This window comes from Galendromus occidentalis, unplaced genomic scaffold (assembly GCF_000255335.2).
Source record: "Galendromus occidentalis unplaced genomic scaffold, Mocc_1.1 scf7180000077504, whole genome shotgun sequence".
NCBI classification, from domain to species: Eukaryota; Metazoa; Arthropoda; class Arachnida; order Mesostigmata; family Phytoseiidae; genus Galendromus; species Galendromus occidentalis.
In genome coordinates this window covers 267,033-279,167 of record NW_003805492.1, presented here as the reverse complement: position 1 = coordinate 279,167, position 12,135 = coordinate 267,033, and the positions used below count along the sequence as shown (strand labels likewise).

At 50.4% G+C, this 12,135-nt stretch overlaps 3 protein-coding genes across 3 annotated transcripts; 1 reads left to right on the top strand and 2 right to left on the bottom strand.

Annotated features, from left to right (window-relative positions):
- Positions 1-970: 970 nt before the first annotated feature.
- On the bottom strand, positions 971-4,617 carry LOC100908142 (Fas-associated factor 2). Its single transcript, XM_003746838.2, has 7 exons — positions 4,555-4,617; positions 3,834-4,051; positions 3,538-3,733; positions 3,207-3,384; positions 2,880-3,060; positions 2,030-2,345; positions 971-1,952 (listed from the first exon to the last, which is right to left on the bottom strand). The coding sequence occupies exons 1-7, from the start codon at positions 4,612-4,614 to the stop codon at positions 1,776-1,778; spliced, it is 1,326 nt and encodes a 441-aa protein (XP_003746886.1). The 5' UTR covers positions 4,615-4,617; the 3' UTR covers positions 971-1,775.
- Positions 4,618-6,100: 1,483 nt separating this feature from the next.
- On the top strand, positions 6,101-7,717 carry LOC100908002 (androgen-dependent TFPI-regulating protein). Its single transcript, XM_003746837.1, has 4 exons — positions 6,101-6,106; positions 6,751-6,918; positions 7,050-7,265; positions 7,409-7,717. Exons 2-4 carry the CDS (start codon positions 6,757-6,759, stop codon positions 7,715-7,717), a joined length of 687 nt encoding a protein of 228 aa, XP_003746885.1. The 5' UTR covers positions 6,101-6,106; positions 6,751-6,756.
- Positions 7,718-9,027: 1,310 nt separating this feature from the next.
- Positions 9,028-11,797, bottom strand: LOC100907864 (wiskott-Aldrich syndrome protein family member 3). Its single transcript, XM_029112459.1, is given in 6 exon segments — positions 9,028-9,869; positions 9,871-10,213; positions 10,398-10,554; positions 10,665-10,922; positions 11,336-11,455; positions 11,564-11,797. Coding segments are annotated over 6 exon segments (1,545 nt in total). The 3' UTR covers positions 9,028-9,436.
- Between the last annotated feature and the right edge of the window lie 338 nt (positions 11,798-12,135).

The window sequence follows — 12,135 nt, the reverse complement described above, 5'->3', positions numbered from 1 at the left end:
AAGGACCGCTCCGGAATGGATTACTCGGGAGACTTGCTTCGAACAAGGAAAGGGGTTCTCGGGGCGAATAGAGGGAATCATTTTTTTCTGAAAGATCTCTCGAGAGATCGGGCATCCTTCCGTTCGAAGCCTCATCTCCTTCTCTGGCATCGGCCCTTCCTCTTGAGCCCCTGAATCCGAGATTTCATTTTCGGTCTGGTCATTCTCATACTTTGTCAGCACGGAATCACAGATTCCGCTTCGCCAGTGGCGTCCCTCACTTTTGCAGAGTGGAATCGAAGTGTCTCGGAGTCCCCTTTGACTCTCCTGTCTTCGACAATGTTGAATGCATGCCATGTATTCAGATCTTCGAAACGCCCGACTCCTCCGGATCGAGTCGAAGTATCCTCAAGTGGGCATACCTCAACGCTATTCCCAGGTTGCGATAAGCCAAAATTGTGTTGTCCATTCCTCCGTTTCGTGGAGGCTGAGCCGCCGCTATGATATGACGGAGATTCTCTTCGTTCGACTCGATAGTTTATCCGCGCCCCTCTCCCGGCATTCTGGATGATTTCGAGTTTATTATGTTGGTGAATACCAGACGCAATCGTGTTGCAGAATGATTTTGCCGCAGGACGAGTGATGGAATAAACTGTCGCTCGTCAGTACTGGCGGAAAAAAGATTATCGTCGGCAACTCGGAATGTCAGTGGCGGGTGCCGTCAAGGGACAGCCGAATCTTGACGTTCAAGAAGCTCGTTGCTCTTCTCAGCGGGGAGCTCAAGATTGACATTCGGATTTTCAAAAAGGGCTCGGTACTTCATCGGTAGGCCACATTCGATCCAGATATTCACATACTGACCGCTGTCGCGATTCAATCAGAAGTCCTCCACGGGGCTTTCCGCTTTGCTGAGGGCTTTCGTCCAGATGCTTTTGCGCCATTGGCACGGCCCAAATCAGACTTTCACAGACGAGAGAATGATTCAGTCGACTTGCCATTAACTCGGATGCCTCCGAGAAGTGTCTTTATTCTCGTAATAGGTATCTGGAATAGCATTTGTAGTATCAAACAAGACATCGTATTCAACCCCTGGATTCCTTGAGGGAAAAGACCGAGGACGACTCTCCTTTAAATACTTCCCATCATTTGTTCCCGAGAATTACCTACTACGAATGATCTTCTCTCGAATTCAGCCAGTACTTCAGTAGTACACAAACTCCAACCGCCTGATACCATTCTCACCTCCTATTTTTCTATTTATCTCTTACTCTCTCGGAACAGTCTCGAAGTCCTGACTCCAAGCTGCATAGTCCGACGAGGAAAACAGAAACTAGGAACAAAACGGAACTCTCGACTAACATAACCAGACTTTCCTTCTTTAGGAGTTCGCCCTAAAAATTTAACGCTAAGCCGATCGATCGCCGAAAAGGGAAACAACAGCTGTCGGCAAGGGGAAACAAACAAATCTGAACCTCATATTGAATGCTTTCGGATCCCGTCTGGTTTTACACATTCACTCGATCAGCGGCCTTGCTGCAGCATTTGCCCAATGATCGTCTCAGCCATGTACGGATTGCACGGAAACAACTTTGCTGAATGGTAGCAACGCATTCGAGTTGGAGATACAGATCGAGTCGATTTTCTTCCCTCTCCGCGAGCAGAGAGTACTCGAGCGTCTTCCTCGTCATCTATTTACTTGTTCGCGACGAACACATGTTTACAATCGTCTCGTAGTCTGTCTCTGCGCCCTATCTCTCGAGCCGTAATTACAGGATCAAACATCGGTCGACAGAATCTTAAGCATCCGAATCTGTAACCATAAGGCTCTCGTTTCTCGCTAGGCCGAACTCCTTGAAGGACGGCGGATCTGACGGCGGCACCGGCTCGCATGGTATTTTTCTCCGAGGATAAGTCGTATGGATTTCGAAGTTGTCCGGCGCATCGGTGTGGCAAAGCACGTAGAAGTACAAATACTGGAAAGAGGTTCCGATTAGACTTGAAATTTTCTACTGTAGCGTAGATCTCAGAAAAATCGATCGGGAACAATTACCTTCATGGACTGCTCGCTCAAGAATCGCCTATCGATTCGTTTCCCTGACGGTAATCGGAGCGCCAATTGTATCGCACCCTCGTGGCCTTGCGGGGGTTCATCAGGGACTTGAGCGGCCAACTTGAGCTTTTCTTGTTGCCGGCGCTCGATTTCTAAAGCTTCGAGTTCTGCTCTGCGGATAGCCTCCTCCTCTTCTTTCCGCTTCAGCTCCTCGGCTTCACGTCTCCTCCGAGCTTTCTCTTGATCAGCTCTTAGCGACTCTTCGTAAGCCGCGTTCTGTTGCTCTCGAATCGTCTGGTTGGCGAGGTCCACCTCTCTGGAAAGCGGAAGGTGGAAGGATGATAGGATGATCTACGGTTTACGTCTCAGGTTGTCGAACCCTCACGGAGGACTCTCGACTTCTGATCCAAAGTCACATCGAGTTTCCTCGTCGAGGCTCCGAGAGACTTCTCGCAAACACGGAGCCCGCGAGGTCTGTCTCCATACCGTCTCTTCGTCGTGGTAGGTACTAGGAAATCGTCGAAATTCATCTCGAGTTCATCTTCTGATGAACCGGAGGCGCTCCGATGAGGGGAGTTCATGATTGAGCTCGACACTTCGTTATAATTTTGAATACGCCTACGAAAGCCTCGCCAAAATGAGCTGTACGACCGAACGACATTCCAAACGAAAACAATATGCGCGCCTCTCGGTGGAATTCAGACATCTTCGTTGTCTATATGTTTTTGAGAAGAACATTGTGAAATAGAATCCGGCTTCGGAACATTTCACATTTTCCAGGGATGGAGTTTCGCTCCAAGTCTCGACACAATCCGTTGGGGCATCCAACGGAGCTATCTTCGAAACTCACCTCTTCTGTCGAGCGGCTCTCAGAGATCCCTCGTTATCACCTTTTACGGTTTCTAGTATGGAAATGAGCTGGTCCGAGGATTCCAGCTGACCCAAGATTCGCGCTACCACGGTCATCGTATTCTCACGTAGAACGATGACACACATGAAGGGGTACGTACGTTCTTGGAGCGTACGGGACACTGATAGGAAAATGTTACGTTACATGGGAGATCTCGAAATTTCTCGATTCGGCCAGCTTCAAGAAGTAGCTTTCGCCCTGGGTCTGCCGTAAGTCTATCGTAGCCGAAAACTTTGATAGATACCCTCTATGTGACGACGAACTAACCTTTATGTCCTTCCGGGAGCTGAACACTACAGCCCCACAGAAGCATATTGTTGTTGATCCATGAAATTACAGATTCTGAGCAGAACACGCGTCTACAGAAGTCATCCGTGTCCTCATGCGAGGGATTGTGCAGATACACTAACAAAAACCGCAGATCCGTCTTGGCACGCGAGAGGGCCTGGAGAGCACGGGATTCGTTAGACGCGGTCCGCGGGAGATAACACAACGCAGGGAGTATCCTGGAGATTTTTTTGGGAATATCCCGAAGGTTTTCAGATGGGGACCTCATTCATAATTCTGACTCTGAGAACACGGGAAGCCGATTCCGTACCTGGTTGTAACTAGTTTCGAGGAAGGGCGCAGCAGCGCCGTAAGTGTCTCGGAACTGCTTGATGAACAGTCTGACATCACCCTCTGGGTTTGCGATGGAAGTCATGGTATTGCGACGCATCAGAGAAATAGCGAAGCGCGCCACATTGTAGAACGTTCGGAAGAAGAAGGCCAACGGCCATCGGAAAACATGAAGCCTGGAAGATGTCTTGAATCATATCTCGCTCTCGATAAGAAGAGCCCTTCGGCTCCCTCCCATAGCCATTAGAAGCGTCTTCATTATTCGTCATTCCTTACCCGAAGCCGATCCATCCTTGGGGTCTGAAATTCGTGAAGACGTAGTCCGCCGCTCGATAATCTTGGTTCACTGTCGCAACAAGCCGCTCAGAGCGTTGTTGCCGAACGACACTGGGGGATGCTTCAGCGAATACTGTGGCAACGGCGCTCTCCAAATCCCAGTTATGAGCTGCCAAAATTTCGCGACATCGATCGAGATCCTCATAGCCTGAAATATCCTGAGAGAACAAGGCGAAGAGGTTATTGAGATGATGGTACGTATGGGAGCTCGGATTCCTGAGAAAGTGCGGCACAAGGAGCTCTGATGAAGCTCGCATGTCGGGCGTGATTTCAGGCTTGATTCGGAGCGTTCAAGCATCCGAAAATGAGCCCTGTTCCACGGCGGAAGAAGTTGGAATCAGCGGAAATGAAGCTCCGTAGGGAGCTTCTACTTCGGGCTTTCTGTGCTCCGCAGAGTCACCTCGCGACTACATAACTCAATCTTAGTCATGGCCGAAAAGTCGACTGCGGATCGGGAGCCTCTGATAGGGCCGGGCGCAGTCATTTCGCTTTGAACTAAAATATTTGCGAATTGAACACGAAGTGTACAGCTCAGCACAAATGGAATCGCTGCCTACACATTCACGGGGGCTAAGAATCCAGGATATGCATCCAGAGTATTCCCAGAGCACCTCTGTCGATCGCCAGAATCGAATATCGAACGAACATCGAGAGAAATTACCTGGAATTGCACGAGTTTTTCCTGCATCGATTTTGTGAGTTCGCCACTGGGAGCCGCCATGTTGTTTCTGTGTTTCCAAACACCGTCAGTTTAGCGGACGACTACTGAGAAGAAGATCAGTCCGACTCGCTCCTCCCCGGAACGTTGTTGAGGACTCAGCTTGCAACGGAATGATCAGAAAAACCTGCAGACACGGCTTTTGATTCTCTCGTTTTTTTCTCGATTGGGCTCTTGAGGGTCGCGTGAGCTCGACCAAAACGAAAGAATTTCATGAGAGCATTGGGCGTTGTGTGCGGGTTTCGACCGAGCTGAGGCATTAGCATGGCGCGGGGGAGAGTAGAGGCGGAGAAAGAAATCTTTCTCGGAGCTCTTTCCAGATCTTCGAAGGAGATCAGTGGGGGGGCTGATAGAGAGCAACGGTGGCACCCCCTGCACCCCAGTGTGGAATTCTGATTAGGTCCCACATCAGAGCACCCATTAGACGATTCTCGGGGGACTGATGCTTTCTGAAAGAGGAGGGTGCCTTTCAACTTTCCGTCGAGCTTTCCATATGCTCTCCTTATAACTTAGACTGATTCGTGGATTCAAAGAGGGGTCGAGAATGGTGACCTGATGACCGATACATCTAATGATCGGAGCGCGGCTTCTACCGATCGACAGAGCTATAGAGCAGATAGGGTCGATGAAATTAGCGCGATGGTTATACGCGCAGATATGAGCTCTTCGAGATGCTCATCGTTAGCGATCGTCAGATGTCGGTTTACATGTTCACTGGTGGGCTGACCGTTAAAGGGAGTGAGTCGGCATTACTCTTCGGAAAATGTGAGCACGACTTACATTCAGAGTGGTATACGAAATCTCACTCATTTTTCCCGACGGCAGAGTTCGAGGAGCTGGCTTCCCACCTTCCTCCTGGCTCCTCTAGAATCGACACCGTGACTCTGAGTCAGACCTCCCGAACTCTCAAGCTCTCCCCGGCATCGACATCCAGAAAACGAGCCGCGATTCCGAGTAATGACGGAGGAGCCTTTCGTCTCTCTGTACTCGAGCGCCGGCGTGATGGAACGGGAAGTCCGCCATAGAAAGATGCTATCACCCAGGTATCTGGAAGCCATGATGACGTGAGACGTGACGTTAGCCCTGGGGGGGAACACGAGGACCTAACGGGGTCTGAGACTTCAAAGATCGCTATCGAATTCTGATGGCATATCATTCTGACACTCTGGAGCTGAATGGTATGCCCTCAGAATGGTTCAGAATGCATTCTGACCCCCGATCACAGAGCCTGTACGAAAGGGATAGCGAGAGATAGTGGAGCTTTGTAAAGTCGACCACTTTCGGAGATATCTTGGAAATGATGCCGCGAATCTCCGATATGCTTCATCAGGAATCTTGTCTTTGAGGGATGAGAAAGAGGCTAGCCCAACTGCGGACTCCGAGGCTCCGAGGGAAGTTGAGCTCCGGTCTAAGCCCAGCAGAGATCATCAGTCCCATCAGCTGAATGTACTACACAGCGGGATTCCCCTGGATAAAGGAGCCCTGCCTTGACAACGTAAGTTGCGGAATACCACTGATTATCTATGCTTCGTCCTCGGTTCTAGGGACAAGTCAGAGCGCTCGACGATTGATAGCTGTTGTCCTGGGGAATCGAAGCTTCGAAAAGCTTCGACGAGTGATCGCGGAAAGTCTGACGGAGAATAGAGGCATTTTCGAGCGTTCTTTGATCTCCTACTCCGCCAGCTGATGCGCGGAGTGAGCCAACAGGTGATCAGACATCAGTACAGAGCGCGCAAAGTCGCATTTCGATACATTACTCGGCAATCCCCTGCTCGTCAGCCCTCGGAAATCCATGCTCCTCGTTACTTAACTCTGATTGCATTGAACCAGTCGAAGCCATCATTCTTCAAATTAGAGCTCCTCAAATTTTACTCCAGTAGACGCGAGACAATTATTCCGGTCTCGCAGGGTCCATCAATCGGGCGAGAGAGTCGCTGTGGACCAAAACCCCCGAGGAGTTTTTTTCGGGAGCGCATCGCACGCGACGAGTACCCTTTGCTTCGAGATAATCAGGGCATTCCGGCAACCGAGTACCCCTCGCGCTGGGAAATCCTTCCGTCGCTCTCTCTTAGGAGACCTCTCTGTTTCGAGACATATTCTACGTGGAAGCTCAATCTATTCGCGATCTCTGACTTTCAGATAATCATGGCGCTGGCGGCATCCGGAACTGCCATCGTCTTCCACTCGGCAGCCGCTTTTATTTACGCCTATACAATTTATTACTCTTTCTCATTAGTCAAAGCTCCGAAGTCAGACCCAAATCTCGCGTATGCTGTTAAGGCTAAGTATCTGACTCAATGGAACCTGGTGAGTATGTTCCTCGATAACCCGAGCGCTGCGGCTCTCATAGGATCCTGTTTGTCGCGGTCGAATAGCAATCCGTTCTCCGCCCCGAGAATTCAGGAAGGAGATCACTGACGACTGAATCTCGATTCTAGGGCTTGTGCGGACTCTATTTCGGACTCTGCCTCGTCTTGGACGTACGACCTACGAGGTCTTTGTATCGTTTGCGTGATTATATTTTCTGCTCCATTTTACTCCCTTCGTGCATTTTCGTGAACGTGTTCCTCTGGGGCCTATACAGTGTCGATCGCGAGACCGTATTCTCTACGGAGATCGAGGCTTTCCACTCAAAGTGGGTCAATCGACATTCGGTGAGCGTTCGAAAACCCTATGTCAACTTCATGTCGTTCAAAAGACGCTGGAGAGAAATCACTTCCACCGTGGGACGGCTCGGGATGAACTGTGCGAGGCAGGATTTGAGCCGACTATAAAGTCGGAATTTCCTCTCTTTCAGCATACGTTGGTTACGATCACCGCTGTATGTGAAGCCCTGCTCTACCCCCACGAGGTTCCAGCCAAACGTCGGGGCTTCGCCGGAATCTTCGCCTGGTTCGGCTTCTACCAACTATGGGTTCTCTATCTCGGTATCGGTGAGAGAATTTGGGTCTATCCTGTCATGCGGATTCTCTCCCCCTCGGCTATGACGGTCTTCTTCGTCGGATGCTGTGTCGTTGCCTTCGTGCTGCAGACGATCTGCAACATCATGTTACGTCTGAGATACTGGGTAGCTGCTCCCCGTACAGAAGAGTGTAAACGAGCTTAGAGAGGCTGACAATCAGTAAGATCCGTGCCCAAAAGAATGCCCAATCACTCCGCGAAGGCAATCAATACGTCGTTGTGTAGCGACGCAGACAATCACTAAAACCATTATTCCGACGTCCTCGGCGGACAAGGCCCATGTGTTTCAAGTTTGCCCAAGTTTGTCTAGTCAAGTAGTTATGATGAAAGACGATTCCGTAGATCATCGATCAATCAGGGTCATTTCGGCCATATTCGGATTTTGAGCTAGAAATATTCGGGAGTCCTTGCAGACCGAGAATGTGCTCCAGAACGAGTACATTGGAGCTCTCTGCCGGGGAACTACCTCCTACGATATTCGAATCTGACCCTTCGACTTTAGACTTTACTCTTCGATTGATAGCGTGTTCGAGTGAGAGTGGAACTCACCATGGAATGGAAAGAATCGATATTATATGAATGTGTGCGAGTCCATATAATATGGAAACTGCCCTCGCGATCTGCTCCTTGGGACAATAAAGAAAGCTCTCGGCGAGTCATAGGGTGCATCGACACAAGATCCCCATCGAATCCTCTGACTGAGACAGGTCACTTCGGATTTCGGCACTCGGGAGACGTAATAATCGTTGAGACTTTTACAATGATGAAGGCGGTTAGACTCTACAAGCACGGAATCTCTCTGGCTGACTTCTGCGAGGGAGATTCTTGAGCGCTTACCAGTCACAGTTGCGAAATCTCAACGAGCTCCTTAGTCTAGGACACGATTTCCTCAAATCGGCTTCTGCTAAGTCTTGGTGGAGGATTCTGCTCCCCGGGTCAGAAACTCGATAGATACTATTCGCTTTGCTCGACGAATTCGCTTTATTTTCAAGGATTTGATCTCCTGCTTTCATTAGAAGGAAAAAAACTCATTTCTGACGCCGATAAATTATCCAAAGAGTTCCAAAAATCAGTCGATCCTGGTCGGGGACATTTTTTTTGCTGAGAGCTGACTTTCGCAGATCACCACATTTTGGCTTTCACTTGCTGCTCCTCGTCCTCACTATTGACACATTCGGCGCGCTCCAGTTCTCGTTGAGTGAAATGCTCGACAGCGGGTCGACTCGACTTCTGATTCAAGAGGAAAGGAGAAATTGAGCCCCCGGAAAGAGAGAGAACTCGCTTCTGTTCAATCTTCTCTGGAACTTCTAACGTTTGAATTGTGTACCGACGAAAATTCGAGAGGAAATGCGAGACTTTAATCGTCGATCAACTAATGAATTCGTGCAGAGGATTCCTTCCCTACAAAAATTGTTCCTCTTCGATCCTGACAACCGCTCCGGGGTTCGGAGGCGGGGTGTCGCTTTCCAACGGCAGACTATTTTCCTCTCGTCGACGCACAATATATAGCAATCTGTCTCTGGGAAATCCGGCCGTGGATCAGCCTATTAGGTCGCCGCGGGAGCGACTGATCGCGATCCGCGGCGTCTTATGCTGAGAGCGAACTGTTTCTTCCCGTTTCGCACAATTACATAGATGAGTTTGTGTTGAATGTGTAAAGGTGAGTGGTCAACTTGATGGGAGTTGAAATGTTGTCATTTTTGGAGGGGGTGTCACAATTAGCAACAACTGCATCGTCATTATTATTATTCTCATCTTCATCATTATTTCTCTCCTCCGACATTTCTCAATGCACCGGTAAACGTACCGATGCTGTGGAGGGTTACAATAATTACTTAAATTGTTCTCAATGATGGAAACGAGCCTAGCAATCTGTTTCGGCGTTGTCCCACTCCGAGTCACCTTCTTCAGACTCACTTTCCGAATCTGAATATTCGATGGCGACCCGACGTGCAAGGATTGAGGCCACGTCGCACGGCTGTACATTTTTCTCAACCTCCTTGGCTTTGTTGTCCTCGACTCTTCGCAGTTTGATGCCTTCCCGGATGGCGGCCAACAAGTCACTGCGAGCGTCCGTCACCGGCGAAAGCTTCTGCGCCGGAACCGGTTTCAATCGAACCTCGCTTATGCTTTGTGATAGACTTGCACCTCCCAAGGCAAGAGATAGCGGAGGAGCGGCTGGAGGAGGCGGAGGTGGCAACGCTCCATTCATCGGCGGCGCGGGAGGCTTAGGAGGACCGTCCACGTCTCCATTCGTCATCATCGAGGGCATGGGAGGAGGGGGAGGAGGCATCGGGGGGAGGAGTAGGAGGAGGGGGTGGCGGCAAGTCCTCTGTCTCAGGCGGCGGTGGCGGGGGCAAAGAAGGACGACGAGTAGGTGTCGAAGGCGTGGCCGCCGCTGCCGGGGGCGCAGGTGGAGCGATGTTCGGTCTCGACGGCGAATAGTTCGGGGGAGGAGGTGGCGGAACGCCGTTTGGAATCGCTGTATGATGAGGAGGTGAGGATGTCAACGACGCCGGCGGCGGCGGCGGTTGATTCTGATGCGGAGGTGAACTGTGAGCGGGCGGCAACGGAAGATAGCCCTGCTGGGGTGCCGGAGGCAAAGGCGTCGCTGGTGGCGGCGGATTGATGATCGGAGTTCCTGTCGGGTGGAGTATAATTAAGCATCGGCCGGAATTTCGCTATATCGAGTAGATCAATGGGAGTCCGAAACCCCGTATGCATCGATGTATCATTGCGGCGGTCGTTCCTGCTCAAGTCATTCCCGAGAGGGTTGCTATGCCATAGGTCTAGGGAAATCTTTCTGGTCCCTTTGAACAACTTACCGTAGATCTCCACTGGCGGAGGAAGGTTCGTTGGGAAGTGCGGATCCGGATGATGGTGGTACTGATGATGGGTCACGTGTCCTGTATGATGAAGATGGATTTCGTTCTGCGCTGCTTTCATGCGCAGCTTCTCTTGGGTGCTGGACGGCTGCCGCATCTGAGCAACGGAAAAACCGGTCAGGATGTCGATCCCTGAATATCCGAATCCCCGAGCGCGAGTATGCTCTTCGATGCGGATTTGAATTTTGGAGAGTTCTGTTTACATACCTTTTTCGAGTCCTTCTTCCGTCCATCCCGGTCCTGCGACGTGTTTAGCTTCCGGCCCACTCTGTCCTGCTTGATTTTCTGAGTGTCCCGAAGCATCTCCTGTCGCCACAGCTCGAAGAAATACGTTGGATCCGTATAGAACTTGAGTCCGTCTTTGCCATCGTCTCTGTAACAATTCAGGTTGTCCAACGGGGGTGGTGGATCGCACGTTTCGTACATTTCCTTCATCGCAGCCGGCATTGACTCTCGAGAAACGACCTGTAAGGAGATAATTCCCATTATCTCTCAAACGTTGGACCGATCTGCTTATTCGAGGATCGACTCTCTTTTGTACGATGGCAACCGATCGCGGGTGTATCCGCCTCCCGGACAGGACACCGAGTAGTATTTTTCAATAACTTTCGACGCGATTGACAATGACGATTCTGTGATGCTCTGATCAGCGGGTCGGTGTTTCATCGGAAATAGTGTCTGCCGTGGTCTTCTCACTCCGACAGCGAACACTCGCTTGCCGTCCCCGCTTTCGATTGAATACCAATTGGCACCATTACAGAGCAATCATGAAAGCTAGCCGAGCCGAACGCTGCGGTCGCCGGGAAGCGACGCCGAAAAAAGTCCCAGAACGTCAACGGCAGCGGATCGCTCTCTGGGCTCAGGCTTTCAAATCTTACCTGCTGGTCATACTGTATAGTTGACTTGAAAGCTTTTCTTTGTGTGATATCCTGCAGGGAAACCTCTTCCACGGTCGAATCCAGCTTCGTCACGCGGACTGCCAATCTTTCTACGCGTTGCTGTGGGAATGGAGAAAATTGATCCTATTCCATCAAGGGCCGTAGTTGGGAAAACATTCGATACTCGGCAGGAGGAGGGAATTTTCCAATGATCTCCGAGTGAATTACCTGTAGCTGATTTGTTCTGTTGACGAATCCGCTCGCTTCAATGAACAAAGCTCCGAAAAGGTCATCGGCGTGCTTCGAGAGACTAGACAACTGTCTAATTATATTGGCTAAGGTTCCATTGGTGACGCACTCGAGATCGTTGGCCACCTGCGCAAGGGGCTGACCATGGTCGTCTGTCGGAATTGCACCTCTGCATACGTGCACCGGAGATATTATTCGCTGCTCCAGTGGCATCCTGTAGGTAGATATGAACATCGATTAATTCAAGATTCACCCTCCTCGGTTACCTGTGGTCGAAATGATGTCAAAAGAGGAAAGAGGGAATTTCCGAGGACGATTCACTCGAGGGAGCCTCCGCCATGCTGTTCAACTGTAGAGCGCATCCTAATCAGGTTTCTCGACTCAAGAATCTATGTTCGCGAAGGTTGGCGTATACGGAAGGCAGCCATCGGAGTCGGATTCATTTCTTAGTGAGTTTTCTTCGCAGACCGCTCGTAGTCGCGAAGGCACTCGCTGGTTCGTGAGACTCTTGGAAGTCGGAAACAATGCCTCTCGGAAGTGCTGAATAGCAA